Source organism: Pithys albifrons, chromosome 3 (assembly GCF_047495875.1).
Source record: "Pithys albifrons albifrons isolate INPA30051 chromosome 3, PitAlb_v1, whole genome shotgun sequence".
NCBI classification, from domain to species: domain Eukaryota; kingdom Metazoa; phylum Chordata; class Aves; order Passeriformes; family Thamnophilidae; genus Pithys; species Pithys albifrons.
Window position 1 is genome coordinate 74,209,785 of NC_092460.1, and position 22,829 is coordinate 74,232,613.

General features: G+C 34.3%; 2 protein-coding genes across 6 annotated transcripts in view; one reads left to right on the top strand and one right to left on the bottom strand.

The window, feature by feature from the left end:
• Window positions 1-15,999, top strand: part of LRRN3 (leucine rich repeat neuronal 3) — a 34,589-nt gene extending 18,590 nt beyond the window's left edge. Inside the window, exon 2 of the mRNA XM_071549989.1 lies at window positions 12,394-15,999. Coding sequence (XP_071406090.1) covers window positions 12,745-14,871 — 2,127 coding nt within the window. The 5' untranslated portion in view covers window positions 12,394-12,744 and the 3' untranslated portion in view covers window positions 14,872-15,999. The remainder of the gene's footprint in view (window positions 1-12,393) is intronic.
• The window catches only part of IMMP2L (inner mitochondrial membrane peptidase subunit 2), a 444,206-nt gene that overhangs the window by 253,045 nt on the left and 168,332 nt on the right, over window positions 1-22,829 (bottom strand). The gene's annotated exons all lie outside the window — the stretch shown is intronic.

Genomic DNA, 22,829 nt, shown 5'->3' on the forward strand with positions numbered 1-22,829 from the left:
AGACCAATCTACTGTTAGTAACACAACCTGCTCAACCTCTGTGAAACCTTTATGAACTGATGCAGATCACCACATGACAATTTTGAAAGGGGTGCCAAGTCTTGCTTTATCTTTGTCAGTATGTAACTGCAGTCTTCCGTTTTTCTTCTTTCAAGGTAACAACAGGCTTTTGTAACTAAATGTCTATGTCTCCACCTCAGCAGAAATTCCATCTTTCATTAAGACATCAGGCTAGTGAGTATTATCCTACTATGCTCAAGGAGGTCGAGACATCCTGACTGTAGAGAAAATTTATCTCAATAAATCTTCAGTTTTCTGTTCCAAGATGGGCATCTATTAACTAACTAAAATGTTTAAAATGTTTTAAAATTTACACTTGATGCATTACTTGTAGAAAAAAAGGTAACTAAACAGCAAATTTATTTGTAACATCAACTAACATTCAATTCTATTTTTTAACAGCAACATGAGAATTATAATGAAATGAAAACCCGGTTTTAAAGCCAAACATTTCTACGCCCTTTAGGGTATTTTCCTTACTGCTTAAAATGCAAGTCCTAAAAGCCTGCTCCTGAAGGACTGCCAAATAAAGCTATTTCACCTCATAACTGCTCGACTTGCTACTCATTACTTCTATAACTTTCAAATGCTGCTTCATATTCCCTGGATGTGGCTCACGTTATCTCTCATGAATATCAAGAGAAAACAGCATTCTATCACCTTCAAGGAAATGTTTTCAGGACTTTTCAAGTTCTCAGCCACTCAGATATGATGCTTTGCCTATTCATTTAATCCCAACCTTTAACCTCTTCTGGAAATTCAGAATTGGAATTTCAGAAATACATTATGATCACTCTCTACAGCCAAAAGTGAAAACTGAACCTGATCCGTCAGGGTTTGAAAGTACAGGAGTTAGAACAGGCACAGTGTTCTGTGCTCAGTTTTTCAAATTCAGATTTACTTTCAAAATTTGCATTTCCCACATACACCAGGATACCATGATAAGGGTAGTTTAAAGCATACTTAAACAAACAAAAACTGGTATGGATTTTGAAATTCAAATGCTTTCCATGCTTTGTTTTCTTTGTATTAGGAATGTTAAAGCAACTTCAGGTGACATTTCTATGTTCATTAACAGAGGACATAGAGTCATTTGCAAGGAAAAAGACAGGTGGTTTATAACTTCCATCATTATAATATTGGACAAGGTGACAACTATTGCCTGAAGGAAGGATAATTATACTACAAGAGAACTTAAACTACATATTTAGTTCCCATTTATAAGAACTGGCAAAACAAAGCCACACACCAAAGCTAAATTATCCTCATTTACCTGTTTAAATTATGGTTAACTAAATTAACCCACAATTCACTTTTATTGGTATTGGTTTGTGTACTGCATCAGCTAATTCCATCAAGTGAATTGCCCCCAAAAGTGTCTGCACTACCTATTATGCATCACTGCAAGAAAGAAGACCTATTTACACTTTTAGAGAAACACCTTGTCATTTTAATTTCGGTTTTGAGATGGTCGATCAAATGCTATTGGGATGCTGTCTGCCTGGTTTTAACATACTAGCTGAGGAAGGACTGGCTCAGTATATCAGCCCTTCCACATAGCAGTGTCCTCTGCTTTAAACTCTTCCATGGTATATGAACTTTTTTTCTCTGAACTATAGCAACATAGATAGTTTTAAATACTGCAAATTGCATGGATGATTTAAGAAAAACCAAACTCACCAACTTTGGTATGTTTCCAGAAATCTTATTTTCTTCAAATGCTTTGAAAGTATTTACATAGGACACAGAGCATTCCTCCCTTATGTTTGCCTGCTATGTTTTGCCCACATGTGAAAAAATGGGTTTTTTCAATTAGTTCCAGTTAGTTTCCATACATATTCCTAGTTAACTGGGGAGAACTGGTTATTAATTCAGTGAAGACCACCAGCAATGGATCTTCACGTGGCCCTTCATAGTTGATATATTTTCCTGAAATTATGATGCACATACATGGAAATAACTCCAGATTTACTCAATATATATAACTACTCCTCATCTACCTGAATTCATGTATCACTGTACTTAATATTTGTACAAATAACTAACAACTATTTCTCCTCTGTTGTCAACAAATCTCAAACTGTTTTACAGAGGAAGCAACTTTCCTTTCCCCAGTTTACTTTCAGAAAATTTATCACAATTTTCCTCATACAAACCAATTTTGCCCTAATTCCAGTTTATTTAGGGAACCCGAATGACCAGCACGATATACAGCATTTCATGAGGGTCTTCATGAGGGTAGCTGGTAAGCTAAACATGGATTTTAGCATATGCCAGGTTCATATTGCTGTTTCACTTCTCTGATCCTTCTATGTGTAAGCAAGCATATCGTGTCTTTCTCCTTACTTCTGATAATTTCTCTGATATCTTCCAGCTTTGAATCAGAATTTACTACTAGACCCTGAAAGCTTGATTTGTCATTGTCAAAATGTCACACTATTGCAAGATCTTTCTTAACTTATTCAAGTTGGTTTACTGCTTAAAAAGAGAACCATGCCATTGTCTGAAAGCAGAAAGGCTGAAATCAAACTTAAAAACAGATGTCCTATAATAAAAAAGCAGGTTGCTTTGACATAACATTATCAGTATTACAAAATTATGCCTAATCCATCTTTGGAAGGACAAACTGGAAGGACCATTTGTAATGGTTCATCTATCCCATTTTAACACGTGTGATGAACAAAGCTGTTCATTCCATAATCACCACTAATAGGATCTTTTCAGTATCTTAATTCAAACTTACTTTTGTTCAGTCTGAAGAGTCATTTTGTCATAGCAAAAGTCATTTCATTGCACAAATATATTTGTGCATGTCTGTCATTCTGATCATAATATGTGAAGTAGTGTTCCTACATGTGTCTGTATAAGCACCTACAGCAAAAATGTCTATCCATAGTCTTTGAATCATAAGTAGGATTCCCAACAAAATGCAAGAGAAATTATGCTTGTCAAGTTCAAACTTTTAGCACTGCTGTCAAATTTGGCATCCAAAATGCAGAAAGGTGATGTATAAGGATGATAGATTCTGGGAAGCTAAGAAAGAAATACAAAATCAAGATATGGGTATAGCGTGTAAGTTTTATAATTGAAATAATACTATTCAGTGACAGCCTAATGAGCCAAATTATCTAACATTAAGGGATTGAATCAATGTTTTATGTTAGACAAAATTCAAAAGAAACAGTACAAGAGTTGTGCATTGGGAAATAATGGAGTAGGGAAGGTGGGTATTGTGTCATGCTGGAGAGGTACAAAGGTTTAAATAAATTTTTACAATTTTGAAAGGAGGTGAGAAACACCTGAAAGAGGATGTGGTTACTGTTCCAGGAACTGTATGATTATTTTGCTGTAGTGCCACACACTACAGAAGAAGTAAGGTACTTAACTCTAAGTATTGCTATTTATTTATCTTGTATTTATCATCTTTCTTTTGGACTTATTTTAAAAAGTAAATTTTAAAGAGAAAATTAGATCAGCATTTTAACGTATTCACTTCTGGGGAAATAAGAAATGAACTATGATAATCATATAGTGTGGATTAGAGCTGACAAATGGACATAAAAGCACAGAAAACATAATTTCAAGTCTAAACATAACATTAGCTTTGTAAATTACATGAAAAAAACACTTAACATGTAACATTATTAATAAGATGCTCAGTTGAGCAAAAACTGTAATTAAAACTAAATGCAAACTGAAATACTGTCTGCAATCAAAAATTACAGTATCTCTATGAGTTTGTAATTTATGCGTATCCATAAGTCACTCCAACTGTTACAAAACACAGGAGAAAACAGAACTTTTATTTCCTAATCTTTACACAATATTCTGTTTTATGTATTGTGAGTTTTTGCATTCTGAAGTATTATTTTTATCAGTCTATTTCTCTACACTGCCTCAAGCAAGATTACAAAAAAAATTACCCATGTTTGTTGAACAATACATTATGAACCTGGTCCCCCAAGTGGCTCAGAATTAAAGTAATCACCCAATATATTCATAATTATAAGGCCAAAGCAATTCAGCCTAATTTTGTAGGAATATTCATGACATAGTAAATATCTCATCCAGTAGTGGCACCTCAGAAATAATTTTGGTTTTTAGTTTCTGCTTACTATAATGACAGGCAATAAATGTTTTCACTTTATGGAATTCACACCAAATTTCATGCAATATGTTCTAAGTATACGGCAATTATTGGCTCTGATAGTAGCAGGATGCTCCTGATATAACTGCATTCATTAAGCCCATTTATATCTTTGGATTATTATAGTTGATATTCAATACAGTGCACACTGGAAATCATAAATTGTTTTAAATTATTATAAAGGCATTTACCTTGATATGATCATGTCCTAAACCAAACCATAAATACACCCATAAACTAAAAGATGAATTCACTAAACATTAAAAGTCTGCCATTAAAGACTGACAATTTAAAATACTTTAGGTCTTCTGTGCCTAAATTATTGTTACTGAAAAATTGTAGAATAAAAATTGTAACCCTAAAGTTACCATTATTATTGGACTAGTTTCATTACAGTGACATTTTTCCCATGATGAATAAAAAATGATAAATTAATTCCCAAGGGAAATATTATCTAGTAAGTACAGCCACTACTTTTTTCTATCTTTATTAAAAATACCTGCACACACCTATTTCTGTGGTGTAGGCATATCTAATATTTACATTTTAAGAGCCACAGAGGAAAAAAAAAAGCAGATTGCTGGATTTTGGCTAAGCTTTTTTACAAGTCAGATACACTACAGACTCTCAAAATCTGTACTGTAGCTTTCTAGAAAATCAAGCCAAAACTGGTCTCAAATCTTTAGTTCTGGCCATCTGCTAGAAGCATCTGGTAACTGGGTACATGCACCCACATCCAGAACGTGACTGCTCTCTTGCCAACTATGTGCTGAGGTACCTGCCAATATGTGCCTCTCCACTGCTAACATGACAACTGTCAAAAAGAAGCTGAACATGTACGAATAAATCTAAATTAAACTAACACATTACTTTCCCAAGTTACAGCCATCATTTTTTGGACATAATTGCTTGATAATGGCAATGATAGATAAGTTGTGAAGTGAAACCTTTCTAAGGCTAAGAGCAGTAACAAGGATACCAAAGATTTTAGTACTTTGATGAGTTATTCGCAAAATTTTACTCTTGCTGTTTGCTCTGGCAACTAAAAGTATATATATGTAATACTAACAATGAGTTACATCTTCAGATAAAAACATCAGAATTATATATTCAGTATCTGATTTAACAAGCAGAAATAAAATAAAAATCTATTCAGATTCTTTCCAAAGTTTCTTTTTCTTAATCCAAGTATATAAAATTATTTTATGCAGTTTAATCGACACATTAAATGTATTGCAATAAGATTTGCAATGCTATATTAAAAATGAAAAATAAAAGCTTAGAACACCAATGGTAAAGAAATGTGCAGCTTCCATTGAAATTCATTCTCTTGTCATACAAATATAATTTGCTAACATCTCTGCTCACTCAAAAAAGAAAAAAACCCTAAAAATTATTTTGTACCTTTCATATTAGAAGTAAAAAAATATGCACTAACTGTAATTACTGAAATGATTAATTCCTTTGTGTAACTAAGTAACTTTTTGTCTTCTTTTGCTGTGACATTTGTGAAAAGGGCAGATGTATTCAATGGCTAGAGAGTGCATGATTGAAAGTTAAAAGCACTTAGAGACAGAACAGAAGGAAAATCTAAAATCAAAGCCTAGAAAAGTAATGTAGGATCGTGACAGTAAACTACTAGACTACAGTTAAAAGAAAAGAATAAACCCAAGGATATTCAGAAATTGTCATAGTGACTTTCTTTTTCTTGCCCTGTCTGAATCACCAGTTGTCCTTTTTCCTGTATTTAAATTTTAAGTTCCATAGAGTAAGGTACACAGATTTGTTTAGCTGCAAGTGAGCACACAAGGTGGAGTGGTCTTGATCCACCACTACAGCTCCAGTGCACAATGATGATACTGACATCATATTAATAACAGTAACAAAAATACTATTTCTATCAAGCCCTTTGATTTTGATTGACAAACCCCTTACTTCACATACAGGTAGTCCCATAGTTGTCTGCCATCACATGGTCAGTCTAGGTTAAAATAGGTTAGGAAACAAGTGCTGAATTTATCCATCCTCCTATTTTAAAAGAAGGTTTTACCAAATGTTCATTTAAACCCACTGAAAAGTTATTCTAAAATAGCATATGTAATAAAATATGTAAATATTCCTTTGGCTTCCATTTTTGCTTTCATCCCATTTATTTGAATACTGTGTTATCAAAGCACTAATATATTGCAATTTTTTTTTAAATCCTGTACTTGAATTTTTTATTGATATGAGAAAGAACTGGAGTAGATCTTAGTGATTGTATAAAATCTTGTCATTTTTGTAGTGGTCTAAGGTACTTGTCCAGTTCTACAGTTGTATTAAAGACTTTAAGCTTGTGGCTTTCTCTCAGGCAATTTTATTTCAAGTAAGGAGAAAAATGAAAAGGAGATGTAGCAAGTTCACAAAATAAATATAAACATATGCTGAAATAATTATTCAGATAGTTGCAATTGCTTCTAGGGTTTGCCATTTCCTTTACCTATAACATGTAGTGCTATTTAGGGCCAGCCTGAACTTCTGAAAATCAATCATTAGAAAAAGAGTAAAGTAGATTTCCGTATTAGTCATGGTTGCAACAGAGAAACCTAGCCAATTTTTTCAAAATGTCCAGTTATTTCAGGTACTCATTTTTGAGATTTTCAACCTAAGTCTAAAATTCCACTTGTCATCTGATACTTTCAGCTGCCACACTGAACACCTCAGAAACACACAGCTTTCCAAAATTCCTCATTTATGTTTCAATGTGAGACTATATCTTAGCTATATGTAAGAATATAAAACATTAAGAGCGTATTGTAGTTAACTGTTAATTTGTATTTGTAAAGAGAAACAGAATGAAACTGCTCCGGAGAGTGAAATGAACACAAGACTACATATGCTAGCAGAAATGCTTTCTATTTTTACAGAACCTATATAATTTTCAGCAACTGTATGAGACCAGCTAGCAGAGCTTAATTCTAGAAATATTTTATTTCAAGACTAATTCTGTTATGAAATCTATTATATTATCTTTTTGTGCCTTAATCTAAACTTGTATTCCTACCTCAGTCACAAACTTTCTGCATGTATTTCAGCACAAATATCCCACTTATGTTTTACTAGAGGAAAAAAAGAAACAGATTTTTGTGTCAATTTGTGAAATATGTCAAATATACGAGATAGCACATCTTTTTATTAATTGCACTGTAATAGAAGATTCCCCAAGGAAACATTTTTAGTTTTGTTTTCACCATAGAATAAACAAGGAAAAAATACTTACAAAATTATTGGAAGGATATTAAATGTTCAAACTTAAGTCTGTATATTTCCATGACCAACACTTAGAAAACCCAAAAAACCCCCAAGGACTGTAACTAAAATGAAGTGAGGTATGAAGTATGTCATGCCCAATTTTTGGTTAGTGGCATTTCCAGATTTCTGTCCACAGAACTGCTCAAAGTGGTTATAATGACAAGAATTGAGAAGTGCTCTTAGAGTTGATGTGTTTGAAAGGTAGCTTTGTATGAACAGCTGTGTTTTCAAAATGCTTGCCACCTCTAAATTGGTCCTTGTGAAGTGAACTGTTCGCCTTATTGCCAGCAGGGCACATTGCGCTGTAGCTGCTGCATTTTTAGGTTTTATCACTGTCTCTCTAACTGCTGAAGTGGAAAAGAACGATTGCCAAAACCTGACGTGTTTCTTTTCCTTTCTGCCCACTCTGACTTGGTTCTTAGCTGTCTGTTGCTCCAGTGATGAGAAATGTTGCTCAGTTTATTCATTCACTGAATGTCTTTTCCAGCTCAAATAATGGTGATACCCTCTGGTAAACCAAGGCTTCAGCTGTCAATAGCAGTAAATGAAAGAAACCTAATTAGGACATACCAATCGTTGTTTACCCAAGAGATAATTAGGCTGCAAAAAGTCACACACATCAGGGTGCATTTTTCTAAAAGCAAGAGAGAATACCTTAAAAGCAAGAGACACCATGTTTAGTTAGACAGTAGCAAGTATGGATGGCAACAGGGATGGACTTCCAGAGGAAGATAAATAATTTGCCTACAAAGATTTAAACAGGTTTAGATCACAAGTTCTAGTACATGAAAACAATAATAAAAATACTGAAGTACTAATAACCACTACTAATTTATTAGATATAGAGTCCAGTTAGCCTTATAGCAAACCACATCATGTCATCTGAATGAGGATATACATGTACAACCAGAGTGTACACAGCTGGTGAAGAATTACATCAAAGACTCCAAAACTATGATGCACAGCTCTTGCTGGAAACATTTATCCCACATCTCAGTTTACTGGTGATCATCTGCTGTTGACTCTTATCTCTGCAAGCGTTTCTATTGTGCATCATCGTAGGTACCCGTTCTAAGAATTGCTTGCATTACATCCGAAATCTTCAGAGGACACCAAAATCCACTAAACAGAGTTAATGCTGACATAATTGCATTATTTGAAAGAATTTTTTTAAAGAAAATATTTACCTTTGCACAGAAACCTTTATATATCTAAATCTCTGTTACTTTAAATACTGCTCAAAGGAACAGGACAAATAACCTTCAGGTTGTCTTTGTCCTTCTTATTAGTACCTTTAAAACTGGACATTCAAAATACAAAACTTTCACTTGTAACTCTAGATAGTACAAAGCACTCAGCTTTAAAGCACTGGAACCCATTAATAAAAATTCTGAGAATCGCTGCTGATAAGACCATTTATATTTAATGTTTATCTAGCATCAGCACATATTTGCTATTATGAGCAAATTAATAAAGAAAAAGAATCAATGCATTTCAAAAGTTCAAAGTAGCACAAAACTAAATGCTTATTTTCCAATACAAACATTTATCTCTCTGTCACTACATTCTTCAAGGAAACTGAACCTTGGATACAGTTTATGCTGTTAAGTGCAATTCACATGGGGTTTATTTTGTTGCAGTGAGTGACAGCTCACTTCTCACTTCAAAATGATTTGAACACATATTAAGCTTGGAAATTGGTTAGACACACTCACATAATCAATGTAACCAGGTAAGCAGTCATACTGCTTAATTTGATTCTGGGCTTTGATTGCTTCAAGTGGCACTGGAAAACTTACATCAGCAATCCATATTTTCTTAAATTCTTAGTCAACACTCTCTAATGGAGTCACACTATAATATTATTGTAAACAAAAAGACTAACAAAGTATTATATACAACACTTAAAGAATTATATACAATTTTTGCTGTTCATTTCACTACATCACTTTTCTGTGAACTGTGTCATATGAAGTGTCCTACAGTATACTAAGATCTACTTTTAGGTTGTTCTGCCAGGAGCAGGGAGCTGGACTCAATGATCCTTACAGGTCCCTTCCAACATTCTGTGATTGTATTATCACATAAGCCATCATGGTTGCCCATTCTACTCCAGAAACATTCTTTTATTCCACATCCTGAATGACATTAATACCAAATAGTTTTCATGTAAAACAAATCATACATATGCCATTATTGAAATAAAAAATCTTTCTGAAGTGAAACAATATGTTTTGGAATGATGGCTGCAGGCTGGGAGAGAATGTCAAAATTATTCTACAATCTGTTATTCAAGTCATTCAACCTCAGTGAATATTTTACACAGGGCAGAAAGCACTTTAACTGAAGAAATAAGAAAGATTTATGCTAGAACACCATATGAGCTTGTGCTGGTGACTTATTAGCTAGTCACCAGAAAGAGAAAAGACATCAGATTAAATCACAACAATGCAGAATTTCAGCCTTGATCTCTCAGGTCTTTCTTTCTTGCTGCCTTTTGCAGAAAACCTATCTAATATATATGACATGAAAATACCCACTGATGCCCTTACTTTTGGCTTGAGAGTCCCATAGAAACTGAAATACAAAATCAGGAGGAGTATAAATGCAAAAACAGGTGTATGTTGGCTCATATATAAGTGAAAATGTAGTTTGTGCGCTTTAAATGGTACAGCCTCTCAGGTGTCTGGGATACACATGGCAAGTCCGTCTTGGTCCACATCCTATGTTTCAGAGTGGCCAGTAGCAAATTTCCAGGGAGGAACAGAAAATTCATTCAGTTAGAGAGTTAGGCTTCCCCAGAATACTTTCCCAAAAATCTCTACCTAGCAGAAGCCCCTGAGCGCCACAGTGAGATCAAAAGTCTTGAGATAAGATATCTGCAATGGCAGTCTGTTGAATCTTAACTAATTTACAATTCAGGTAATATTTCCAATGAATTTTCAATTAATTGAAATTTGCATTTTGTATTTGTCATGCTTACACATACATATGTAATATACAATCCAAATAAAAATACAGAAACCAAGGGTAAATATGCTTGAGAAAGTGCATCAAGAATGTGGCTTAAAAAAATTCCCGACCCATGGACACCCTCTTTTCTCCATATGTAGCAAATTACATCCATCCATTGGCATAGAATTATTTCTACTGAGATCTTTAATAAATATGACAGTACTCCACACAGAGGTATTACCTTGCCTCCTTGTGGCAAAATAAAGAGCAAGTTACAGGCATTAACTGTTAGACCTTTATTTTTCTGCAAACCTCAAGTTCATCTCATTTTCTAGAGCAAAAGAACAGATTATATTTTTATTGTTTCTTTGCATTTTAGTATAAACTGGGCCATGTGCATAAAAACGTATTATTATTCCTTAAAACAGCAGAATGTTTTCTGTGTGTTTATCTCATACATTGTCTGTTCACTCTATTAATAAACTTACATGTTAAAATAAAATACTAATTGTCCTTAAATATACATAACACAAACTGTAGCCTTAAAAACTTGCAAAATGTACTTCCAATTTGCCCAATGCTCATGTTACTACACACGGACCAACACTTTTCCTCTGACCTGATATGGAGTACATAGATGGTCAATATGCCCAATCCTCGTGGGCATGCAAAGGAAACATAAAATCCAAATACTTGACACTTAACTTTTGCAATTCTGTCTATCTATACTAGCAACACCTCAAAAGTTATTTATCAATGTCAATGAAGCATTGATCTTATCCTACAGTTTGTAAACAATGTCACTGTGAGTTTTAACACTAGAGGCAAGTGGAGAAAGGGCATAAACGTGCCTGGCAGAAACAGTCTTTGGAAACAAATTCTGGGTAAAGTTAAGTGTAAAGTCTATATTCTGAAATAAATGAAGCAGTTAATGTGTACTACTTTATATATGAAAACACAGAAGCTTTGGTATTATGTGCTTTGGAACAAAATATAACATTCAAAGTTGGATTTATTTTCTCCACAAAAAGCAAGTACATCTGGGAAGCAAACATTTGATGCCTCAAGATGTTAAGGTTTCAGTCTTTAATATGGGACACGAACGTGATCTGCAAATTTCAGATTTTTGCAGAGCTACAGACCAAAGATGCAATTACTAGTGTAGATTTTTTTTTCCTTATCACTCTAAAGACACTTTTCTGTTATTATTCCTTGCAATTGAGGTTATTGAAGCCTGAATAAGAAAGCCAGTGATTAGCCTGAATTTGCCAAAATGACAAGCTAGTTATTAGAAGGTACATATTTCTTTCTAATTAGCACTTTAAAAAAAAAAAGAAAAAAGGTCTTCTCTCTAAACAGCAGCTACAAAAAGAATTAAAAATTATAAAACCTGTGGATTAACAATTTTGTGTATTTCTGTATAAATATCTCAGGCTTGCCTAAGAACATCATCATTAGGAATATGTATTAATCCAACCATTCCATTTTCCTTTGATTATACATAAATTATGTTCTTTATATTTATAAACTACATGTTCAAAAGTTAAATATTCATGCTCTGTAGGATTTTGCTCAGTGTTTACACTTTCAAAGCTAAAAAAACTGTCTGCTTCTAGTGATAACTGAAAGAAAAAAAAAAGAAAATATTTTAAAGGAGGATAAAATACGTGGAAAAATCTCACTGATATATTTTGCTTTATACTCTCTGGATCTTCATCTTTCTGTAGAACAGTGCTCCACTGGATGTATGACAAGCTAAAAGTCTAAAGATATATTACTATATTAATTTATGCTATCTGAACACCAGTATAATACTCCAGGCACCACAGTCATTTTCTTTTCTTACTTGCAATAATTAACAGTAGAAAGCAAAAGATGGCTAAATTAATTTATGACTTTACAGTTTCTTATACTAATTATTTCCTCTTTTTGTATTTTAGGTCATCCTGTCATTCCTGCAAACACTAATCAATCATGGGATTTGAAGTTAATACTACTAAATAAATGAATTGCTTAATCTCCTATGACCATCTATACATGCTTCATCTTCACAAAGCTCATCAATTTTATGTCATCAAGGACATAGTGACCTTCATTTCCACAAAATGGCTCTTACTACTGGACAAGTTGGTTACAAATTTATCACTTATCCTCAGGAAGGAAGACCTTCACAATCATCTTTTGATAAATGCAAGGGTGTATTTTATTAATTAACCAAGTCATACTGAATTCCAAGACCATAATTGTGGAATACTAAAGGGCCTGCTACTTTCCTGAACATTTGAGCTAAGATGAAAGACATGCAACTTAAAATTAATTTACTACTTGGTCTACTAACCACTGCACTACCACAAGCTGTAGGAAAAAAAACAGACTGCCCAGAGTCCTGTATATGTGAGATCAGACCATGGTTCACCCCCAGGTCTGTGTACATGGAGGCTCCAACAGTGGACTGTAATGATTTAGGCCTTTTTAAATTTCCAGCCAGACTGCCTGCTGACACACAAGTTCTACTTCTACAGACTAATAATATTGCAAAAATTGAACATTCAGTAGACTTCCCAGTGAATTTAACTGGTCTAGATTTATCTCAGAACAATTTATCCTCAGTGACCAGTATTAATCTTAGAAAAATACCACAGTTGCTTTCAGTGTACCTTGAAGAAAACAAAATTACTGAACTCCCTGAAGAATGTCTCTCTGGACTCAACAATTTACAAGAGCTTTATATTAATCACAATCTGCTTTCTGTGATTGCACCAGGAGCTTTCATAGGCCTCAATAATCTTCTCAGACTTCATCTCAATTCAAATGGTCTGCAGGTGATCAACAGAAAGTGGTTTGAAGCTACACCTAATCTTGAAATTCTCATGATTGGAGAAAACCCAATTATCAGAATTGAAGACATGAACTTCAAACCTCTTAGTAATCTGCGCAGCCTAGTTTTAGCAGGTATAAATCTCACTGAAATACCAGATAATGCTTTGGCTGGCCTTGACAACTTAGAAAGCATTTCATTTTATGACAACAGATTTGTTAGAGTGCCCCACATTGCTCTTCAAAAGGCTACAAATCTTAAATTTCTGGATCTAAATAAGAATCCCATTAACAGAATACGACGAGGAGATTTCAGCAATATGCTGCACCTCAAAGAGTTAGGAATCAACAACATGCCTGAGCTGATTTCTATAGACAGTCTTGCAGTTGATAATTTGCCAGATTTAAGAAAAATAGAAGCTACCAATAACCCCAGATTATCCTACATTCACCCCAACGCATTCTACAGACTTCCCAAGCTGGAATCGCTCATGCTCAACAGCAACGCGTTGAGTGCCCTGTACCGCAGTACAATAGAGTCTTTGCCCAGCCTCAAAGAAGTCAGTATACACAGCAATCCCATTAGGTGTGACTGTGTCATCCGCTGGATTAACATGAATAAAACAAACATTCGCTTCATGGAGCCAGAGTCCCTGTTCTGTGTAGACCCTCCTGAATTCCAAGGTCAGAATGTCAGACAGATACATTTCCGGGAAATGATGGAAATCTGTCTCCCCCTGATAGCTCCTGAGAGTTTTCCATCTACTTTGGATTTAAAAGCTGGTAGCCATATTTCCTTACACTGCAGAGCAACAGCAGAACCAGAACCTGAAATCTACTGGATAACACCATCAGGACACAAACTTTTGCCTAATACTGTTTCTGATAAATACTACATTCATTCCGAAGGAACGTTAGACATAAGTGATGTAACACAAAGAGAAAGTGGCTTATACACATGTATGGCAACAAATTTAGTTGGGGCAGACCTGAAGTCAGTCATGATTAAAGTGGATGGCTCTTTCCCTCAGGACAGCAATGGATCTTTAAATATTAAAATAAAAGACATAAAATCTAATTCTGTTTTGGTTTCATGGAAAGCAAGTTCTAAAATTCTGAAGTCCAGTGTTAGATGGACAGCCTTTCTGCAAGCTGAAGACTCCCAGGCTGCACAGAGTGCTCGAATACCATCTGATATAAAGGTATATAATCTTACACATCTAAATCCATCAACTGAATACAAAATTTGTATAGATATTCCCACTATCCATTCACAGAATAAGAAACAATGTGTCAATGTAACCACAAAAGGACTAGACCTGGAAGTGAGAGGCTATGAAAAGAACAACGTAATGGGATTTCTTGCCTGCCTTGGTGCGCTTTTGGGAATCATCTCTGTGATGTATCTCTACAGCTGCATCTCACAAGATATGAACTATGGCACTGGACACAGTTATCTAAGGAATTACGTGAAGAAACAATCCTTTTCACTCAATGAGCTTTATCCTCCTCTAATCACTCTTTGGGACATGGGCAAAGAAAAAAGCACAGCAATGGAAGTAAAAGCAACTGTAATAGGTGTACCGAACAATATGTCATAAATAGGTCAGTATATCACTTCATTTCTGAAACTAAAAACCCTGACTGCATTTGTGCTGAATAAAAAGGCAAAAAGGGATAGTATTTCTCTTAGGAACTAGTTGCCTGGACATTTCTGCTGCCAACAAATGGGAATATATAGTGACTCAGTATAAGAGAAGAATTTTAACTAAATGGCTTCTAAGGATATTCTACCAACCAAATACAACTAACTTCATATTCTAGAACTTTTATGGGACTTTCAAGTCTGGAATACAGCGGAAGTAGCCAAGAACATTTTCGGTATTTTTTTTAATTACTATCTAAAAGTAGTGGAACTGAGCAATACCTCCTCCTGTGCTGTATTACACACACTAGCCACGAGTTTTTGCAGTGAACAGATATACTAGGATTGACAAATGGTGTAATGAAATGGACAAATTCTGTAGAGTAGACACAGTGAGTATGTGAATTTTTTTAATGAGAAAATACATTTTTGATTAAAATCAAAATAGTTTTTGTCTTCTTTGTTTCTAAAAAAAAAAGCCCTCCATTCCTGGAGCCCTTGTCTGACAATAAACAAACTCATCCTAATGCCTATTAAAATATCTCCTTACATATTCTCTTGTTAAAATGCAAACCTGAGCACATTGGATATTTTTGCTGGGTTAAGGTTGTATGACATTTTTCTAACAGAAATGTAAGTTTAGTAGTACTTTTTGTTAAAATTATATTTTCTCTGAGAACTTTTTAAAGGCAAAAGGGATGTTGGAGATAAGGCCACTAACATACATTTTTATGTGTCTGTGTGAAATTCTTCTGTTCTCTTAGCAATATGTGAGCCTGTCTGCAGATCTTTATCTCATATCTATCTTGCATTATTTATTACTACACAAAAGTAGTCTCTTGTAGAACACATAGCAATGCTTTCCAGGGCATTACTGTAAACCACTTACTACCCATATAAACAAAACATCTTTAATATCTACACAGAAACATCTCCATTAGATTAGCTCAACAAATTTCTAAAAGTATCCATTATTCCTCCATGATCAAAGACATAATTAATGTCAAAATCCTCAAATAAAAATGGATAGCTTTTCCTTCTACAGATATCCTATATAAACCTGAAGTCCTTGGGAAGTAATAAAACCATGTTTTAGCTTTAATAGCTTAGTACATATTTAACTTGCATTATTTGAGAAACATATGCCAAAAAATTCTAACAACAATTGTAAAAAAGTGTACAAATAACTTCTTAGTCTGGCGTAGAATACTTCTTCATAATCTCTACGTTATAGGAAACTGGTTTTTTTTCTACACAAGACATAGGGCTACAATTTTCATGTATTTCATTATTTGGCATGTTTACTGTCTTTATTGGAGGTAGGAACTGACAGCAAGTTATATTTAATTTCCTCAGACACAGTAAAGCATTGTTACATACCTGTGTTTCCATTTATTTAATAGTTTTCTCTCAGGAATCCAATGCATTAAAAGCCATACTTACTGGTTATTCAAACCAGAAAATAGTAGCTCAGAAATAGATTACCTTTTCCTTGGCATTTGACAGCACACCTTATTCTGAAATGTACTCCTAATGAAAGAGAGAAGCCAAACAAACATTTGAAATGTCTGGCTAGGCAATAACCAAAACACAATACCAACAAGCCTTTTTAATTAGTTTGTCTCACTTTTTTTTCTGTTGGCTACTAGACTAAAAGGTAGTGTTCTATTCATAAAAAGATTAAGCATTTACTTCTTGGTAAAACATTTACAAAAACAAATTCCAATATTTCATCCTCTAACACAATCAATTGCTAACTTACATATGTACATTTCAGTTTCTAGTTTAGCTACTGTGCTGTGAAATTGTAACTCCAAAAAGTACCTAAAAACTTACATAAAACATTGCAGAAAAAATCCGGACTTATATCCAAAAAGGAAATTTCCATTTCCAAAATTCACTAATAAAACTCATGCTGCTTGTGGAACCTGTACTAGTGACCTTAAGAAAACTTAAAAGAGAAACGGAGATTCTTCCTACAATCTTGTGCTGGCCAGCAGTAGAAAAGACAGAATTATCAACAATAATCTTATAAGATATTCTTTGTTATCTGAAGCTAGAAGAGACATTTCTGAAAAGGGTTCCAATACAGTATAGAAAATCAGTTCACATGCTAGACAGTCCTAGAAGAGCTGACACAAAAAAATTGAAAAGCATCACTGTCAGACTTAATGAAGGAAAACATTCAAATTATTGAACTGAATGAAGTGGATGTGTGGCTCTGACAAGACAAGATATTTTACACAGAAGAAACTGTACAGTAAGTATTAAAACTTCAGAAGACATTTTGAAGGATATAGTTAAATGGAATAGAGAAGATAGGCACTGAACACAAACCACTAGAGACAAAAAAGAGAGTGAAAATTCACCTCATGCTAAAGATGAGAAAATGTGCTTGGAAACAGATTAACAATTGCATGCGGTTTTTCTAGAGGTAATAAATAAGATGACTAAAAACATATCCAGAGGAAAAAAATTACTAGTGTTGCCTAGTGAAGATCATGAGACTTCATCATAAGATGGCTTACAGAAAGGCATCTTTAATCAAATTGTTGGGGAAACAATAGAAAACTGTGATCATTTTAGGGCATCTTTGGGTTCCGTGAACAAGAGTAGAAACATTTTAGAATAAAGTGCTAGGGAGGGAAAAAACCAACCCACATCTTTCTGGAATATTGGTTGACCTTCCAAATCAATTGTTTTGATAGGTCATTTTATTGATATACCAAATGTGTAATTTGAACAGCTTTCAGTTTAATTCCATTGGAAATAATTGAAACCAATTTTCTCAGGAAGAGGCTGCAGAGATACTCAGGGAAAATGCTAAGCTACAATAGAAAAATGGAAGGATTGTGAAAACAAGAGAAAGATTATCTAAATATTTAGTAAACACAAAATCATTGCACAGAGGACAAAAATTCATCTAGATGACAAAGTTAGTGAAGATTGAAGGAAAAACCCCACCAAGTTATATGAGAACTATAGAAATTCAGTATTAAACAAGAAAACTGCAATTATTTATACAGATAAATTCAATTTATTACTAAACCTTGGCAAGAATTGCATTATTATAATGTTAAAATATACAATCATAGGCTGTCTGGTGAGAACTGTGCTTTGGAACTGAGACTTGAGCTATTCACTTTATGTTCAATAAACATTCTAAAGGAGTTGAGTCTTCTTCAATGTTTGCATTATAGGGCAGGGTGAAAATAACATAATATAAAGTATCAGACTAAATTCTGTCCATGATTAGCTGTACTTCAGTATTCTGAGACAAAATGCACAAGCATCCTTTGTAAGTAACATAAGCACACAGTAGAACTAGTAACGAATAATGGAAACAGACCTTATGGTACATGACTGACTACGATTACGTTATTTTTCTGGTTACATTAAGTACTGTTTCTTTTCTATATCCAGGGTGATCAAAAAGAAGGTTAAGCCAATTGGACAGCATGTTTATAAGACTTGTTCTTTTGAACACTCGAGAAAAACTATAAATAAATGTAATTTACATCTACCTACTTGACTACAATATTCTCAGAGAGATGCAAAGCTACAGTTATACTGAGGCACCTGCAATGCAACTGAATCTTTTATGAAGTCACTCTTCCTTCAGACAAAGCTGAAAACTACAAATTAAATTCTTCTGGCAGCTAGAAAATGCTTTTTACAAATCTCTCTCACTTACTTATTTTTCTGTCTCACAGCTTCAATTATTTTTAATTTTTTTTTCCCCAAAGTCCTTTTCTTTGCCTTGATGCAAATGCTCTGTTCCCTTCCATGATCCCTGTGGTTCCTTCATCGCATTTCCAACATTGCCAGTAAGGACAGGTGTTGTCTGGCTTAATAAAAAAATTATCAAAGAAACATCCTATTTGGAGGCAAAATATTTGAACAGGGAAATACAAACATTAAAGAAAGAGCTGGAATTTGTAAAGAAAAACCTGGTGTAAAGCTGATCAGCTTTTCCTTGAGGCATCTCTCCAGGAAACAAAGCAGAAAAACGTAATGACATTCTATTGAAATTAATAATATGGGAGTAAGATCAAGCTGAAAGGGCAGGCAATTTGGGCAGATGGCCTATTCCTGATCCTAAAATAGCTGATTTTTTTTCAACATTACAGAGTAGATAAGTGGAACACAATTCCATCTGCCTTACCCTGACGCAGCTATTGTTTGTTATCTGCGTTGATGACAATTTCACACTGTGTTTCAAATAGCCATAATGCTTTGTGAGTCACAAAACGACATCAAATTCAGTGCTAATGTCTTCATCAATGCTTATTTCTTCCAGTCCAGACATAGATTCTATAAAGGAAATCTTTCAGCATTTATATACTACACTTTATAGGTCAAAAGGTTTTCAGTGTTGTCATCTGGCATGTGAGCACAAGTCAAATTCCTTGAGCTGGCTGTTGAGAATGACATTGGAGGGCAGAATCTTTTTCGAATTTTTTTTATTATTATTAAATTTTACTCTGTGCTGTTAACATTTATAACTTCTTCTTGTTTCTGTCTCTAGCATTAACATCAGCTAAGCTTAATACAGCTGAATCCTTTATAGCACCAAAGAAAGTGTGTTACTGTCTGAGGACTAGTAAAGACAGCTAAAAGATGCTTTTACATAATGGTGGAATCACAGAATCCATTGGGTTTGAAAAGACCTCCAAGATCATCAAGTCCAACCCTTGGTCCAATTCCAGACCCTTTACCAGATCATTGCACTCAGTGCCACGGCCAATCTCAGTTTAAAAACCTCCAGGGATGGGGAATCCATCACCTCTCTGGGCAGCCCATTCCAATGCCTGATTACTCTCTCTGTAAAGAATTTTTTTCTGATCTCTCAACTTCAATTTCCCCTGGCAGAGCTTAAGCCCGTGCCCCCTTGTCCTATTGCTGAGTGTCTGGGAGAAAAGACCAACCCCCACCTGGCCAGAACTTCCCTTCAGGTAGTTCTAGACAATGCTGAGGTCACCTCTGAGCCTCCTCTTCTCCAGGCTAAACAACCCCAGCTCCCTCAGCCTCTCCCCACAGCACTTGTGCTCCAGTCCCTTCTCCTTGCCTTGTTGCTCTTCTCTGGACCTGCTCCAGCACCTCAATATCTTTCCTGAACTGAGGGGCCCAGAACTGAACACAACACTCAAGGTGAATGATTCTATAGAACACAGAATCAGAAGATAGAAACCATCTATTCCTATATATTCAAACATTTAAATAAAAGGGCTACAAATAAAGTAAGAATTGCTACTTTTAATTAAAAGCACAGCGTCAAGTGATTATGCTAAATAAAACCGAACCATTTAAACTTAGTCTACCATAGCAAAGCAACAACCATCATTAAATTACAAGTAATCAGCTATGTTTTTCTTTACATACCAGGTAATAAAAGGATTAAATTAAATAAAACTGTTACTATCAATTATAGTCCCTTAGATTAATTTAATCTTACCTTAACAATTAATGTAAAATGGGATGTTAAAGTCTTACACAATTTATTTCATAATTGCTCTGCAGGTACTCATGATAAGTGCATGCCCATTTTTAGCAAACTAAGCACTTTATTGAATATTCATGAGTCACATAATGTATTCAAAATATTAAACAATGCTTTCTCTTAAAATAGCTGCTTGCAAAAGTTCAGCTATCAATACCTAAAATATGTAACACATGCCACTGTCTCAATTCCATTTCTTCTACAGCCATGTAAGAGGATTTCAATACTCAGGCTAGGATGAAATGTACACCCATGAATTCCAGACTTTTAGTTTGACAAGCCCAGAATAGCACTGCCTACTGTCACAACACTTGTAAATATATATTTACATTGTCATGTCCAATTCACCTTGTTGCCTTTCAGGCTATTAAACTCCAATTAAAAATTACATTCTTTTCTTCCTTTCAAGAAATTTAAACTTACTTGCACCCTTCACATTTCCTTCCTTCATTTAGTATTAATCTACCGTTTGCTCTTACACAAAATCACAGCAGCAGCCCTTCTTTCAACTATTTTCTGCTTTGGTAGTACTTCGTTTTTTCTAAGGCTCCTATGAACTATACTACTGACAGAGCATCCTGCTTCCCAGGCTGCTTACAGAGTATCCTTTTCTATGACATTTGTTATCATTTTATAATTTTTAATGACCAAGCTAAAAAATAACATAAAGAAACAGAATGGTTCTGTGGATTTGAGGACAAATTTCAAGTTTAGCTAGGGGAAAATTGCAATCTGAAAACTCTGAAGTCTGTTCTCCAACCTGTTTCAGCATCAGCTCTGCTTAAATGCTATTATGTTAACTAAAGCTCCCTCTCTCTCCCTTGGTCTTAGGAAAGCTGATTTAAATGGAGGATGCCAACTACAAGTAGAGTAATTTGAAGTTATCTGTAACTCTTACAATGTCTGGATTATTAGAAAGAGAAAACAGAAAAGAATAATTTTATTATCCATACATCCTTTCAAAAGTATGTAACAATTTATAAGCATATACCAAACACATATCCCACCAAAGCACATACACCAAAGATAAAAACTCCCTGCAATTAACTGTGAATTTGGAATGAAAGAAACAAATATATTGTCAAATATATTCCTCATTTAGCAAAAGCATTTGGGTGTGTAAATCCCAGGGAATTTAACACACTAGTCTCCAACTGGTTAAGGTGTTTTGGACATTACAAAGTGTGCCCCTGAATGACCAAAAGCCTGGCCATAGAAACCTATCTACCTGACTGAGAGCCCTCAAAATTTTGGATCTGCACAGCTCTACTAAAGACAGTGTAAGTGCAGTATCCATCATTCATTTAATTGAAAATATTACATATATTTTTAATTAAGACAAAATGGGAAAAGAACAATATTAATTATTTAAAATGCTTAGAATAGACTATCTTGTGGAGAGCACCTGTTTTGGGATTAAATAATTCAATAATCATCAAAGAAATATTGGATAGTGTAGAAAACTAAGTACCAGCAATGGAATTTTTGGTATGTTCAGATATTATCTGACTACAAAGTAAACAATATGCCATACAATATATACTAAATTAGTTTTTTAAGATACTACAAACAATATAGGTTTCTTTCAGATTCTTACTTCTCCTAACCTAAGAGGTCTGCAAGAGTCTGCTCCTGCTATTTATCTGTAACTATAAATTATCATCCTACAAGATTTCTCAGGCTTTAGCTTGCTTTCTTCCTCCTTTTTTCTCTTTCATTTAAAATATCTTTTTCCTTCAATTGTTTTACACATGAAAGTTCTCTTGTCTTTGTATGTCATGCAACACTGCTCTCAAACTATCAGCATCTCTTCTCTATCATTCTGGCACAGAACTCTACTTCTCCCTTGCCAAAATTAATAATCCACCACACTGGATGTGTATAAAATAAACTAAAGGCTTCTTGCTAGAACACTTACATTAAATATGCCAAACTTTCTGTATAATGTGATGACTTTATGGTGAGTAGGCACTTACCTGAAGCAAGAGTGTGGAAACTATCTCATAAATATTCAGAAAATAGAAAGAAAGTCTAAGAAAGGAGGGAAAATATTTAAAACAAAAACAATGATAAATTACAAACCCTATCATATGTTGCTAACAAATAAAGTGCAGAACAGATAAATATTACAAATAGAAGTGAGGAAAACATCAGAAACTTTAGATACTCAAAGGTAGATAAGTGAGTGGTAAAAGCCAAATTGAAACATCGGATGGTACAAATATTTTAGAAGAAACCTGAGAGTTGTAAAAATTTAGCCAGTGAGGGCAAAATTGCTAAAAAGCAAGTTTGCAACATCATCAGATCAGTAAATGTGAGGAAAAAATCAGTTAAATTAACAAAGAGGTGCTACAAGAAATTTGAATTATGGGGGAGGAGAAAAGTAGGATAGGGAAAAAGTATAGGAAAGACAG